The 15,436-nt window shown below is 47.1% G+C and overlaps 2 protein-coding genes across 5 annotated transcripts in view; one reads left to right on the top strand and one right to left on the bottom strand.

Moving 5' to 3' along the window:
* The window catches only part of Ano10 (anoctamin 10), a 191,851-nt gene extending 190,197 nt beyond the window's left edge, over positions 1-1,654 (top strand). The window contains exon 13 of the mRNA XM_046437177.2: positions 1,071-1,654. Coding sequence (XP_046293133.1) covers positions 1,071-1,139 — 69 coding nt within the window. The 3' untranslated portion in view covers positions 1,140-1,654. The remainder of the gene's footprint in view (positions 1-1,070) is intronic.
* Positions 1,655-9,300: 7,646 nt separating this feature from the next.
* The window catches only part of Snrk (SNF related kinase), a 55,877-nt gene continuing 49,741 nt past the window's right edge, over positions 9,301-15,436 (bottom strand). For all 4 annotated transcript variants that reach the window (XM_046436532.2, XM_046436533.2, XM_046436531.2 and 1 more), the window contains one exon: positions 9,301-13,128. In XM_046436532.2, the coding sequence (XP_046292488.1) occupies positions 11,910-13,128 (1,219 nt within the window). In that variant the 3' untranslated portion in view covers positions 9,301-11,909. The remainder of the gene's footprint in view (positions 13,129-15,436) is intronic.

The raw sequence follows: 15,436 nt of genomic DNA, 5'->3' as shown, positions 1-15,436 counted from the left end.
CTTCCAGGGGAAATCAGCCTGACGCAGAAGACAGGCATTTCTTTATGGTCTGTCAAAGAGGCTCCTCTCCCTGAAAGGGAGCATGGCATTGTCCCAGTGTTGCCTATGAGACTCCCAGCAGGTTTTGTGCTCAGATTTTTTCCATTATCAGAAATCTGAGTGTGGGGGCTGGGGCTGGGGCTCAGCGGTAGAGTGCTCACCTAGCATGTGGGAGGTGCTGGGTTCGATCCTCAGTACCACATAAAAAGAAATAAAATAAAATAAAGGTATTGTGTCTAGTTAAAACTAAAAAAAATGTTTTTTAAAAATCTGAGTGTATTTTAAGTATATTTTAAGCCAAATTCCAAAATACTTGCACATTTATGCAAGAAGTGGGGCAGAGCTGTGGCCCTGTTTTCTAGCACCTGCAGGACAGAGGTGGCTTGGACCTGCATGGGAGGAGGTGGGGTCTGGGGAGCCACATGACCCTCCATGGCTCCTTCCTCTGACTCCTCCCTGCCAGGCTCCCATCTTGCTGGCCAGGAGAGCACCTTCTTCCTGGCCTCGCCCTCGGGGAGACGTCTCAAGGTGTTCCCAGTGAGGATGTAGCCAGGCGGGGGTGCAAGGTGGTTCCGTGGTGGGAGGGACAAAGGACTGGTAGAGTGTCTGATGCCTTGGAGCCACTGCCCTGGACCAGGGCTTTCGTGTGCACTGCGTTGCTGTCACTGCGGAAACAGACTCAGCAAGGTCCAGCTGCCGAGGTCACTCAGCTTGTGGGGAAGGGAGAGGACTTGGCCCCATGTCAGTGCCTGTCCTCTCCTGGGCCTGTCCCTCCACGTCATGCAGGGAAGAGAACATGACCTAAAAGTCCCTGCTGCCCCGTAGCTTGTGCAACACAGCCTTTGTCCCCTTCCTCTTCAGAGCCAGACCCAAGGACTTGCAGGAGGCCATGGGCAGCGTCAGGGTCATCTCTTCCCCAGGGTTTGAAGTCACTGCCTGGGCCTCCACGGAGAGCGGGGGCATCTGCCACCACATAGGGACCTCCACTTAGGCTTGTGTGGCTCATCCCGTGTCCTGTGTTCTCTCAACAGCAAATGAAGCTCGTGGCTGAGAACCTGAAGGAGGAACCGAGGGAAGGTATAAAAGAGAAGGCAGCCTGAGCGCCCAGCACACCCGGCTGCCCCGTCCACTGAGGCCTGCGTTGGGAGACAACTGCCGGAGGGTACCCAAGCAGCACCGTGCACCTGAACCCAGACCCACTGCTTGGCCACGTGGAGTGGCTCCCATGTGGCAGGCCCTCACGTTGCAGTGCCCTGGCTCAGGGGTAGAAAAGGGCAGCCAGGACCCTTGGCCCTGCCCCTTTCTTGGCCCCACATGCCCGTCCAGCTGCCTCACTCTGCTGCAGAGCCACTGTTGCCCTTGAGCCTCGCCACACCCTCACAGTGAGTGCCAGTCACTCATGACCCCACCAGGACCTGTGGCAGGGCACTGGGTTGAGGCATGTGCCTACCCAGCTGATCCTAGCCGTGCTGTCTGGTCCTGCCGAGCATCAGTTGAGAGAGGGGCGTGTTTCCTACTCCCAGGCCTCCTTCCTGATTCTGTTTTGCAATATGTTAACAGACCTTTTGTCAAAAAAACCATAGAACTGAGCTATTAAAGGCAGCCTGCCCTCTGACTCCTACTTCCCTTCCCAGACAGGGACAGAAATGGCCTGACCTGCTCTATCCTGAAACTAGACCTGGGTCAGGTCCTTAAAGGTAGAGTGGTAAGAGGTGGGCAAGGTGGAGGCCGGGCCTGAGCTTGCAGCCAGGGCCAGGCCTGGGGAGCTGGTGCTGGCCCCGGGGGAGCCCACCAAGGTCCAGGGGCTGTTTTTGTGTGTACAGTATGCATACAGTGCCAGGCCAGGGGCCAGCTGCCACTTCTGGCACCCTGGCATGGGCCTTGAACCTACAGCGGAGGAGACGTCCTTGCCCGGTGGTGCTGTCCTCCTCCCTGGCTGTGTGCACAGGGCTGCCCGTTATTCATAGGCACAAGAGTCCCACCTGGAATCCCACAGGAGTGTGGCCCTCCAGACCCATAAGCCATGCCTCCTGTGGCTGAGGACCACCCTGTGAGGGCAGGGCCTGGCTTCCGCCATCCTGCCTCATGAAGCAGGCGGCTCAGGCAACCCCTCCCCTCCACACCCGCTGCCTCAGAGCCAAAACTGCAGACCCTCGGTGCTTGGAGTCAGGAAGCCACAGATCCCCAACCCACCTGGAGAAGAGGGGAGAACAGGGAGGGGATGACGTGCTTCCTGGGTGGTGGGGTCCAGCTCCCTCGATTCCCTCCTCCCTTCAAGCTGATTCCAGCATCACTTGTTCTGGAAGCCCCAGCTCTGTCCCTGCCTGCTGCCCTGCTGGCTTGGCTGGGTCCTCCCAGGCTGATACTTTCCAGCAGGGACACTTTAAGTGATCTTGCCCCTTCTCTTGCTGGGATGAGGCTCTTCAGAGCCTAATTTTTCAGTGCTAGTTTAGTGTTTGACAGAACTTTCTGGATCAGGCTCATGTTTTAAGAAGCCAGTGAATGGCTGTCATCAATATATGTCTGAGCCCTGTGACCCCAAGATCCTCCTGTCCCAGCCTGGGCACCTGTAACCACTGGGAAAGGAGAGAGTTCAAGTGGGTCCTTGACCCCAGCCCCTGGTCTGCGCCAGGGCCAGCTTTGGGTACCAGTCGCGTGGGTGCAGCTGGTTGTAAAGCAGTGGGTCCCGAGTGCCCAGATGTGAACCCGAAGGCTCAGCTGGCAGCTGCCGTCACAGCTGCAGCCTCCCCCCAGGCCGGGCCTCTGGTGTCCTGCACTCAGGGCTGTTGTTCCCAGGAGCCTCCCTCCTCCCCTCGGCACCACCTACCTAAGCCTAAGCATGAACCAGGACCCTGCACTGGGCCAGCCCCAGGCACAAGGCCACCGGAGATGGTGGATGTGGGAACAAGGCAGGCTGTGGAGAGGGAGGCTGGTGGGAAGGAGAGGCTGCATTGGTCTCCTAGGCTTCCAGAGGGCTGGAGTAGTGGCCAGTACTCTCTGTGTCACCCACACTAGAAACAGGTGGCATCTAGCCCATGGCAGGTGCTCAGGAGTTCTGTGGCACAGTGGAAGAGTCGGGATGGGGCAACGTCACTGCTCCATGTGTGCAGTCCTCAGCTGAATTGAGGACGATGTGCAGGTTGGTGCTGGGCCACCTCCTGTTCCCTTTGCTCAGCTTCTCCACCCGGAATCCCTCGCCTCACCTGCCTCCTGGCCTCACTTCATCCTGCCTCATCACAGCCCTCAAATCTCAGCCGCACCGCTGCCCTGCAAGCCATGGCCGATGCCCCCAGACCACCCCAGCTGTGCCATCTTAATCCCCTGGCACAGTGAGCCACACCCTCTGCTCCTCCTGACCCCTGAGGATGTCACCACAGATTGTTCATGGTCCACCTCCCTCCACAGAGTAGCCAAGAGCTGAGACACCTGCTCCCCAAGTACAGATGACAACCCAGAACCCGAGACACCCCCCGACCCTGGTTAGGAAAAGGCACAGGATGACGGCGGCAGCCCTGGATAGATCAGGGGGGCACAGGGCGGGAAGAGGCTTCGGAACCCAAGTCCAAACCCCGCACTGAGGGTGCCTGAGGCCCAGAGTGGGGAGGATCTGCCCACACCGTGGGACATGAGAGGGACCCCAGCCCAGGGCCTTCCCCGCAGGTTTTGCAGAGGGCAGTGGGAGGGACGCTGTGGTGCAGGTCATGGGAAAAGAGCCACCCAGGGAGAGCCCAGGCCCAAGGGAGGCACATGGGCTTGATTCTCGTGCACAAGCCCGTCCTGCTGTCCCTGCTTCCCACCGCTGTGACACGGCCCCCGTTAGGTGGAAATGCCTCTGGGACCCGCTGCTTCCCCAGCCACCCCGCTTTGCACACCCAGGGCTCCTGAGGGCCGGATGCTCCAGGGCCCCGCTCGGCTCCTCTGCCCAGACACCACCCCACCTCACAGGGGCCATAAGGTTCCTCCCTGTCACCCTCACCCTGCTCTCACCTCCCACGGGCCCTGAGACGCGGACTGGCCAAGTCTCACAGGTTGTTGGTGAAACTTGACTCCGGCAGGGCTGGCCTCAGGCCCAAGTCAGTCCCCAGCTCAGTCTTCTCACTCAGACGTTCATCTGTGCCACCCACACGCTGAGCACCTCCTGGGGGGAGCACTCACACCACGAAGGAGGCCTGTCCTCCTCTCCAGGCCACTGAAGAACCATGCCAGAGGTCAACGGGTGCCCCCAGGTCAGGCTGGGCCTCTGCCAACAGTCTCTGGGTTTGTTGGGGGTCTCTGCCAGTGGGCCTCTCTCCCCCTCCCCATGGCCACACAGTCACACACCCCACCCCCCATTGGCAGCTCAGAAGCTCAGACAGAACAGAGTTTTCTGTTAATAGCTTCTAGGAGGAAACAAGGGGCAAGTGTCCAGGGATCCACGACCCTGTGGCCAGGGGCTCGTGGCACTCATGCTCCCTCACCCTGTCCTTGTCTTAGGAAATGGAGGCACATAGGCTCGAGTGACCCTCAGTCCTCATGACAGCGTGGCACACTCTCCACAACCCTAGTCCACCCGCCTGCCCTTCGCCACCTGCCAAGAGGATGCTTGCCACCCTCAATGGCCCCTCTGCCTGCAGCCTCCCTTCCCCAGCCCCTGAGCCCTCAGTCCCCAGCCTCTGCCTTCTCCCAGCAGGAAGCTGATAGCCAGGAGAAAGGTCAGAGGCCACAGGTCAAGGGTCATGGTGTCCCAGCTGGTCCCTACTTTTTCAGAACCCCTGGGTTCTACAAGAACAGTGCCTGATGCAGTGCCTCAGCCAACACCAGATGATGTGGCCCTGCCCTCCCTTCAGGTGTCCATGCCCTGCCCTCCCCCCAAGCCTCCATGCCCTGCCCAAAAGGGACTTGAGGAGAAGGGCACCTATCAACCTCCGGGGACCTGCAGGACCTGGAAGAAGGCTTCTGCCTCCAGCTTGGGAGCACCCTTCCTTCCCAATGAGAGGCTCATTCTGGTGACCAGGGACAGGTGTGGAGAGCTGATTATCCCAGCTCTCCACGAGTCAAAGGTGAGGTGCTTGCAAGCTACCCCAGGGGCCCAGCCAAGCCTGCATCAGGATGGGCCTGTTTAAGGACTGACAGAGGTCACCACAGCCAGAGCAGGGAAGTGACCTATGATTTAGACTTGTGTTTCTGGCCATGATGGAATCAGAGGAACCTAACTGGCCCTCTGACCCTTAATAGAAAACCAAATAATATATTTTGAAGCCATAGTTTTCAGACACTGGGTGACAGATCACATAGGACTGTCGCCCTGAGCGCAGGGAAACAAACGTGCCCTCTGGGGCCCCAAGCTCCTGCCTGGAGGCAGCCGCCAGAAGACAGGGGCGGGCAGCCCCCATAAAGCCAGGTGGATTTGCTGAGTGGAACAGACCAAGTTTGCTTCAGGAAAACTGATGTAGATAAAACCTGCAGGACACAGTAGCCACAGAGGAGGGTGCTGCAGAGTGAGTCAGCTCCAAAAATCTCGTCTCTGGTTTCCTATTGGTCAGCACTCTACGTAAGAAAACTAGCTGAGGCTGAAGAAAGTACTACAGGAAAGCAGTTGGCTGAACCATACTCAGCACTTGGGTAAGACTGGGCACAGTTTGTGTTCCAGCCATAGTGAGAGGATCTTAGACCGTAGGAGAATCTTTAGAGGTTTAAAAAAAAAAAAAAAACTTTAGAGAGGTATTGCCTCAGTAGTGGGCCAAATTAGTCTTAAAGGCTACTCCGAACTGCTCCAGCAATTTAAAGACAAGACCCAAAAGGATCCAACTTATTTCAAGTAACTATACGAAACCTGAAACTCTTCCTGAATACAACAAAATGCAACTTTCAACAACAATATAAAATTCACCATGTCCAGCACTAGAATAAAAAAAGGTCAACCTAGAATTTTATACCCAATAAAAATATCCTTCACAAATGAAGTGAACGTATGTTTTTTTTTTTTTTTCATCTGAGCAAAAGCTGGCAGAAGAAAATTCCAAGATGTGGACCTACACAAAGAAATGAAGCATGCTAGAAATGATAATAAGTAAAATGCTTCCCCCATGTTGAAACTCTTGAAAATTATTAAAATGAAAATATGTATACATATGTAAAGATAAAATGATAGTATAAGGAACAGCAGAAGGAAATGGAAGCATCTACAGTTGTAGGGTTTTTACGTTCTACACAAAGATTATTTTAAGACATACTGTGATACATTAAGATAGATATTGTCTCCAGGCATGGTGGAGCACGTCTGTAATCCCAGTGGCTTGGGAGGCTGAGGCAGGAGGATCGTGAATTCAAAGCCAGCATTGGCAAAAAGCGAGGCACTAAACAACTCAGTGAGACCCTGTTTCTAAATAAAATACAAAATAGGGCTGGGGAATGTGGCTCAGTGGTCGAGTGCCCCTGAGATCAATCTTTGGTACCTGCCCCAAATATATATACATATATATTTTCAATCCTATTTAAAAAAAAGAAAAGAAAAATGGTACAGCCAATAGTGGAGATTAAATGGGTGGGTGGGGAGAGTACTCAGTTAAGGAAAAGAAAGAGCAGATAAAATAAATAGAAAACAACTAAAGAGATGCATAGGTTTAAATTCAACTATTTGATAATTACAGTAAACACAATTGGTCTAAACACTTCAATAAAAGGCAAAGATTTGTAAAGTAGATAAAAAACCAAATGCCAACTCTATGCTATCTTAATTTAAAAAAAACAATTTTAAAGATAGAAGGTAAAGGTAAATATGTGGAAAAAAAACAAGTCAAAAGGAAGTTGAAGTGGCTATATCAGTATCAGGTAAAGTAGCTCACAGAACAAATAATTTGCCAGGGATGAAAGAGAGACTCTCTCTCTCTCTCTCTCTCTCTCTCTCTCTCTCTCTCTATATATATATATATATATATATATATATATATATACACACACACACACACACACACACATACATACACACACATATACACTTATTTATTTTAGCGGTTGATGGACCTTTATTTCATTCATTTATTTATATGTGGTGCTGAGAATTGAACCCAGGGCCTCACACATGCTAAGCAAGTGCTCTACCACTGAACCACAAGACCCCATACTCTTGATGAAAGGGGCCAATTCTTCAAAAGGACATCACGTTGAATGTGTATTAACAGGGTTTCAAATTTTATGAAATAAAACTGATAGAACAAAAAGGAGAAATAGTTGAATGTTTTAACACTCCTCTCTCAAGAACTGAAATGAGGAGGTAGCGAATCAGTCAAAATATAGACAACCTGAACATTACCAACTTGGAACTAAATGGCATGAGTGGAAGATCCAATAGCACTTGTCCAGAATTCACAAAACATTCACCAAGAAAGCCATACGGTGCACCACAAAATAAGTTTCATAACATTTCAAAAGACTTAAATTCTTTTATTAATATTTATTTTTTAGTTATAGGTGGACACAATATATTTTTATGTGGTGCTGAGGATCGAACCCAGTGCCTCACACATGGTAGGTGAGCACTCTACCTCTGAGCCACAACCCCAGCCCAAAAGACTTAAATTCTTTAAAAAAAAAATTCTGACAAAAGCAGAATTAGAAGTAACAGAAACTTGCATAGAGAATCCCTGATTATCTGGAAATTAAACACCTTTCAAAACTTATGTTATCATGATTTATTTTTTTAAACGATCATTTGTACTGCTGAGTGGAGAACAGATAACAGATAACAGAAAGGGAAGGGAAAAAACAGAGAAGTTCTCTAAGAGACAAGGTTGTCCACGTGTGATGACGATGATGGTCAAGGACAAATGGTGTCAGTGCAGGCAATAAGGTTCAACTTTTAAATGGCAAATAAGATTTGCTCATGGATTGGATGTTGAGATAAAAGAGTGTAGAATGACACCAAGACTTTTCACTGGTCGAAAACAAATAAAGGTTTGGAGGTGCCATTTAATGAGCTGAAGAACACTGGGTGATGAAGAATTTCAGAGTGATGACCAAGGGCTTTGGGCCTGTGAATACCGAGATACTTATTAGACACATCCAAGTAGAGCAAATGGATAGTTGAATTTTGGTGTTGTTGAGAAAGAACTGGACTAAGTATATTTCGGGGGTTCTGTTAGCATATAGGTGTTAGCCTGAATAAGCTCAAGACCGAGTGCAGAGAAGGGAAAACGGAAGCTTGGATCATCCCAGCTCAGCAGTTGAGGAGCAGGTGGACTAAAAGACTGCAGGATTATGGTAATGGTTGCATAAAATCAGTGAGTGTTCTCAAACCCACTCAAGTGTATAATTTAAACTGGCAAATTCTGTGATATGTGAATTCAACTTCAATAAAGCTAGTTTGTGTGTGCCAATAAAACTTTATTAACAGAGTTGTCAGCGACAAAGCTTTAGTTTGTAGGTTCCTGGCCTAGAGGAAGGATCTTCAGTCTTTAACTCTTTCAAGTATTAGGAATACTTTGCACTTGTTGTCTCTGTGCCTAGAATTCACTTCTATGTCACATCCCCAGTGACTTCCTCCTGTTCTTCATTCAAGTCTCTGTGATTCATCTTCTAAAGACTCTTTGTTTCCAATAGCACATTCATCTCTTGTATATGCGATCCCTTTTTATTGCTAATAAAGATGTTTTTTAAAACTGACCAGACTTAGCATTCGGAGGTTACTGTTTACCTTTGGCATAGCAGTTTTGGTGACGTGACAGCGCAAGTGTCTATATGCTCAGATGGGCTTGACTGGAGGACAGGAATAGAGAAATGTGTCAATAGCTACAGAGAGAACAAATTTTAAGAGGGAGATAAAGTCATGTTTGCTCTGTTGTTTCCTATTAGGAATGGTCTAGTAGAGAAGCAAAGATTGATGACACAAGGGACAGGAAATGGCTGGAGCAGTTGTGGTTGCCAGGGGGACAGGGTCTATGCTGGAATCACACAGAGGAAGGGCAGAGCATGCCAACACACATGGGAGGAGGAAAGTGGACGCTTGCAGAAGTGCTAATTGCTTCAGTTTATCAGGGAGCATGGTGACCAGTCAGCCAAGTAAAGAAAGCAGATCAAATGGAGAAACAAGGTTTAAAGGCAACCCTAGCACCCACTTGGTATTGGTGGTCCTGAGTTTAAAGCAAGAATGGTCATCTTGAGTATTTTTTGAGGCACATCTGGTGATGCAGATTTAGGGAAATATTGGGAAGCTGGGTATAAGTGGGCTAGGCTGGGAAAACACAAAGCTGCATTCATGAGAAAAAAACACAACACGGGACACGGTTTATATTGCTGAACACCAATATGTCACTTTATTATTTGGGTTATTTTCCCATTTGTCACATACCTGCCAATGTTTACACAATGAGGAAAATCAACCAGAATTGGAAGCAACTGACCAAATCAGTTGATAATTCTGTACCCTCTTAACACACATCAATTTTCACTTGGTAGGGATATCATCTTTAATTCAGTCTCACGGCTAGTCTTAAAATCGGTGTCAAGATTGTCACATCTTTAAATACAGATAGAATTGCCAGAAGTACATAATTATATGTATATACACACATACAGAAAAATACAAGACTAACTGTTTTCCCACAATATTTAATATACACTACTGTAACTATATGCAACTTTTGAAGACAGGTTAAGGGGTACAAGTAACTGTTTAGCGCAAGTAAGTAGTTTGGTCCAATATTATCTTAATGTAATGGTTTTCCGCTCCCTCCCTTTTATGTGACGACATACTATGACATACAACACATGCACAATCATTCACTTATCAACAAATGAGTTAGACAACACTCAGACAGACAGCTGTATACCCAGAGGGTCACCCAACCACACACAACTAATAAGGCTATAATACAGCTATGCAGCATAAATGGTCAACACTGCTGATCCTAAAGTGAGCACCATATATACATCTGAATATAAAAAACCATTGAAAACCAAACACATGTGGGTTAGTTAAAAGGTGCCATTCCAAGGCTATACATAATCACAGGAAAAAGTATTTACATTACTTGGAAAACAGCTGCAACAAAGAGTTTATTGCCAATGCCCTTTATAAACTTCTCTCCTACGTTTAATACAGATGTTTCGCTCACGATCTATGTGAACCACACATCTTATTTCTGGCCCTTTATATGATCCCTGCTCAAAAGTTTCAAGCAAATATGTTCTATGGCTTCACCCACACATCTATTTTCATAGCTTTCAATGATAAATATCACAATGAACTAGAGCTGTAGCTTAAAACGTATCTAGCTAGCCTAGGTCTAGAAAGTAAATTAAGCATTTTAAGTATCATTTTACTTAGTATAGTTAGATATACTGTGAAGTTCAGAGTTCTGAGTAAAATATATTATTCCTAAAGTAGCAGAGTCAGTTGAGTAGTACTTGAAGAAACCATGACCAACGTAATGCAGCTCTTTGGTGCTCTGCCCACTCTCTCAAGTACGTGACCAGATGCATCTCAGTTCCTCACCTGGAGCCATGACAGGAGGGGAAGGGCCCACAGCCCAGTCACATCCTATTACCAACGTTGATAAGCACTATTTCTAAGACCCCCCCAGGACACAGTATGAAAAAATAGATCTGGCTCCTTCTAAAATTCACAATCTGCAATATATTGCATCCTACAAGAAAGAATGCCAGGAGAGATGATTATCTGGTCAAAGTAGTCTTTATACGGGAATAGTTTAAAGCAAGAGTTCTTTGATTATTGTTTGGCAGGAAATGGCAGGAAAGCAAAGGGAAACACTTACGGGGGGGAGTTACAAAGCAGGCTTTGTGCATTTTTGTTTGCTGTGTGAATTTTACCCTTTCATGTATATTTTTAATCAGCCAATTTTCATGGCTAGCTGAGCCAAAGGATGGAATGGAATGGAATTAACAAAAGAGACAACCTAGTTAACAAATTCCTAAAAAAAAAAAAACTTACTTGTTTTAATTTATGAGTTTTGACTTGCCAACATGTGTGTGCACCTCTGCTTCTGTACTAGGCCCTCCAGTTTCTTCTATCGATATGATTTTGAAGGATTCCCTGCAGCGTGCCCTACAGGAAGGAATTTACACAGAGCATCTTTCTGTTCTGTTAGACAGACATATACTCTATAAGTAGAGTTAAGACATTAATTCACTTTGTCACATTACAAAAGATTGTCTGCTTGTAATTCATCACTACAGGGGAAGCTGCCTTACAAATCTAAGTACTTTATCTCACCTATTACAAAAACAAGAAAATCTTCTTCAGTTAAATTTTAAGAGCCCAAACTTTTTTTTCACACTATAGCTTAAGACAAACAGGTGTGGGTATGTTTAAATCATAGTTCTAAGGTTCTCAGTGCAGATGCTTGCTGTCCTCTGCTCTGCACAGGCCCTGGGCGGCTGGGCAGCATGGGCTCGCACCCAGGCCTGTCGGCTTCACCACGTTATTGCTTTGGTTCTGTCTCAGACACCACAGTGTGCCTCAGAGCACAGAGTTTCTGTATCACAGAAGGTCAGGACAGGAATTTAGATTTTTTTTTTTTTTTTAACAAGGAAACAAAAGCATTTTCTCTCTCTAGGTTAAGTGCAGAACATCAAATTTCTAAGTGCTCCATTTACGTTAGGTTCCAAAGATACATTTTAATTGAATCCTGATCATCCACATTAAAATTATGAATGTAAAAATTACACAGTAGACTTTTCGGCTGGGAAAGAAGAGAGTCTAGCAGCATGCACAAAGACCATGCATTGTCACAGCATCAGGAGAACAAACGAAAAGGTGATAAATAATTGCTCAGAACACCCACTTTCAAAGAGTAAAACAGAAAGGAAACAGTGAAGTGAGCCGGTCTTTGCGGCTCTGAGCAGGAGGTGTGCCAGTGGTCAGTGGGCCGCAGTCAAATGACGTGGCAGCAGCTGGCCTGGCTGGAGGCACACAGCAGCCCCTCCTTAGGGTTCCGCTGAATGTTCACAGAGATGGTCTTTTCACACAGAGGTAGCTGGAGCACGTTATTTTTCAGGTTCCTGTTCTTTATTCGTTCCAATTCAGTGGTGGTATCTGCCATGTGGTCAGAGAAAAACTTTATACTGCCCATTGCGGGGGCCTGCCCTGCATTCCCTGTGGAGCTGATGCACATTTTCCATGTGGACTTTTCCTGGACCTTCACACTGGAAAACGACAAGCCCTTCTGGGGATCAATAATGTACTTGGTGCTGCCGTGAAGCTGGGAGCCGAGGCAGAGGCTCATGAGTTTGAGGCTCTCCACGAGCTCCCCCGCACTGCGCGAGGCCAGCTGCATGGAGTTGCTGGGACCAGCACAGCGGCGCGTGCTGCCTGATGTGTTGGTGGGGTTGCCACCAGAGCCACTGGAGGGGCTGCCCCCACCAGCATTGTTCTCACTGGGGCTGGCCTTGTCCGCCCCTCCACTGCCATTGCTTGGCTTGCTCTGGCCCCCGCCATCCCCCTCGCTGCCAGGGGGGCCCTCACTGCTATCCCGGCGGTGCCAAGAGTAGGTGAACCCGCTATCTTTATCCAGGCGCCTCCGGCTTTCAGAATCATCGTCACTGGTTTCTGAACTACTGCAGCTGGAGCCCCGGCCCTGACTTTTCCTCCGGTGGTAGCGTTTGTGGACAGTCCCGGGGGAAGCAATGTTCATCTTTAACCTGCTCAGCTTGGGAGGCAGATTCTCATCCATGTCAAATTCATCATCGGATTCTCCTTCTTCAAAGATCTGGTTGAGGACAGGAGCACTCTTCCTAGATGTCAGACGGTTGGTCACTGAGGGCTTACGGCGCAGAACCACTTGTGTTGAGAGGGACATGGGTTTCTTATCCTCTTCATCCTCCTCCTCATCTTCCTCCACCCTAAACAGACACTTCCGCCCACTGGCGGTGGGTTTTAAGGTTGTGGGTGGCACCGTGGAGAGTGCTGGTCCAGCCAACTCCTGCAGGTCGTCTTTCTTCGCTGAATCACACAGGCCTTTGCTCCTGTGGCCATTAAGGACATTGTCAGCAGCCCGCGCAGGAGACTGGGGAACAGTCGCATGGGACAAAGGTGTAGCCGTGAGGTCATCCTCAAGGTCCTGGGGTACATCGATTTTGGTTGGCCATGACTGCCTGTGTAACAGATGGGAAAAGAAAAGAGCCATTGAGTCACATGCACACATTAGTAAGGGACACTATGAAAACTTACTGGGACAAAATCTACAGACTTGAAACGGAAAAGCAGCAGGAGCCTTGAAAACCCATTTCACATCTGCAAACATCAGCAAGGACGCCAGAAGGGCAAACATCACTTGAAACATGGACAAAGGGCAACTTCATCATAGGCATCAGGAAAGAAAATGGGGCAAAGACCAACTGCATCTACATAAAAGTTTTATGCTACAAGATAAATCTCTTGAGAAAGCACAAGCTTTTCAAAACTTGAACAGCACATGTATTTTGTTCCTTTAAAGTTACATTATTGCTAGAAAAGATTCACCTGGAATTCCCAGTACTGATTTTACATGATGGGGCAAAAGCTGAGCATTAATACAAATAAGTGGAAATAGTTTAAAGGTGAAGTATAATTAGCATATGTGCATCTCCTCTCCAATAAAAAACACTAAGTGTAAATAAGCACATTTTGGGATGTCCACACAAGTGTCCTAGATAGAAAAACTGACTTATTATTTAAACCTTGATTTTATTCTTTGATTTAAAGTCACCTAAATGATGAGAACATTGCCTGGTGGCCAAAGAGAACTTACGAAAATGAGGCTCTCTAGCCTCTGTTTTGAAAAAACATGTTTCAATTCTCAACTGTCCTCTCTGCCCAGAGGAATAGTAGATGCCAGAGACATTTAAAACAGTCATTTTCACACTGTGACATTTTCATTTCACACCAATTTTTGTAGCCTAAAAATAAAACCCAATTAAATCTATAACTTTAAAAAACTGCCTAGGGATTTTACAACAGACATCCTTACCCCAACTCAGAGCCTCATCCTACCCTTCAAGGAGGAAGTAAGCTATCTTTCAGAGCCACTGCAGGTACTTTGTAACAGGTGAGTGTTTAATAATATTTTTAAGATCAAGAGCATCTCTGGAAAAATCATCTTCCATCGACACAATCATACAAGCTCTGTGAGCAGTGTGGCCCTGCACAGTGGAGCTATTCCAAACCTGAGCAGCTGCTCAGACACCCCAGCACACACTGAGCAACTCCCTGTGGTGGCACATGAGGTACTTTATGAACTGCGGTCAATCAATGTGAGAATGAGAATAAGATACAGACCACACACAGGTGGATGGCTTTCCTTCCTCCAACTTAAAGCCAAAATCCACCCTGAGAGTCCACACCCAGAAACAAGGATAAGTGCCTCAGCTGTAGGGGGCAGTGTCCTTGAAAGTTGTTCCTCAACCAATGGCTGTTAATGTGAGATAATCAAAACATTAAACAACTCATATATTGAGTACAAATCTGCACTCAACACTGTAAAACTAAGTAAGTAATCTTTATAGCCATAGCAATGGGAGAAAAATCATCTCAAAGACAAAGCAAAACTGCTAAAAAAAAATTACAAATGAATCTTGAATGGAAAGTTCACATGACTGTGTGTTTACTAGAAGCCAGTCAGTGCTACAAGAGCCATGCAAGACTAATTCACTGAACCCCACAACAACTCAATGCTATTATTTATCCACCTTTTAACAGATGAAGAAATCAAGCCACAGAGTCACCTAAGTTTACACAGACTTGATGACAGCAACCTCAGATGATATCATGATTATTAACCCCCTCAGTCTATGCTTCACTCTGCAAACTACAAAGCCTGGTAGAACTACTTTATTAAAGATGAAAGTGGTGATCAGACAGTTCTAACAATGGGAGCAAACAAAAAGCCTGGTCTTAGACCTTAATGTATAGTCATTTGTTTACCCCTCACTACAATCCCAATAAGTAAATAGTACTATACCCATTTTACAGATTAGGCAACTACATCACAGAAAAGTCAAGCAGCCGATGAATTGACTAGCTGATCTGACTGCCCAATACCTAAAATCCTGAGATAGCATAGATGGCGCAAAAATACCCTATGTATCTTTAAAAATTATTTTAAAAAAAAGAGGGAAGGGCTGGGGATGTGGCTCAAGCGGTAATGCGCTTGCCTGGCACACGCGGGGCGCTGGGTTTGATCCTCAGCACCACATAAAAATAAAGATGTTGTGTTCACCGAAAACTAAAAAATAAATATTAAAAAATTCTCTCTCTCTTTAAAAAAAAAAAAAAAAAAAAGACGAGGGAAAATTCAACATTGTTCCTGGGATAAAAACTTAAGAAAGCAACACATGTCAGATTTGGAAGAATTTAATGAAAACAACTAGCAGACATACTGGCTAGAGGCTGTTTCTCCAACAGTTACCTACCCCCACCATCCCC

This window comes from Marmota monax, unplaced genomic scaffold (assembly GCF_021218885.2).
Source record: "Marmota monax isolate L192 unplaced genomic scaffold, Marmota_monax_Labrador192_F-V1.1 WCK01_AAM20220418_F8-fsc00021, whole genome shotgun sequence".
Classification (NCBI taxonomy): Eukaryota; Metazoa; Chordata; class Mammalia; order Rodentia; family Sciuridae; genus Marmota; species Marmota monax.
The sequence above is the reverse complement of the archived record's forward strand: the minus strand, read 5'-3'. Positions and strand labels throughout refer to the sequence as shown.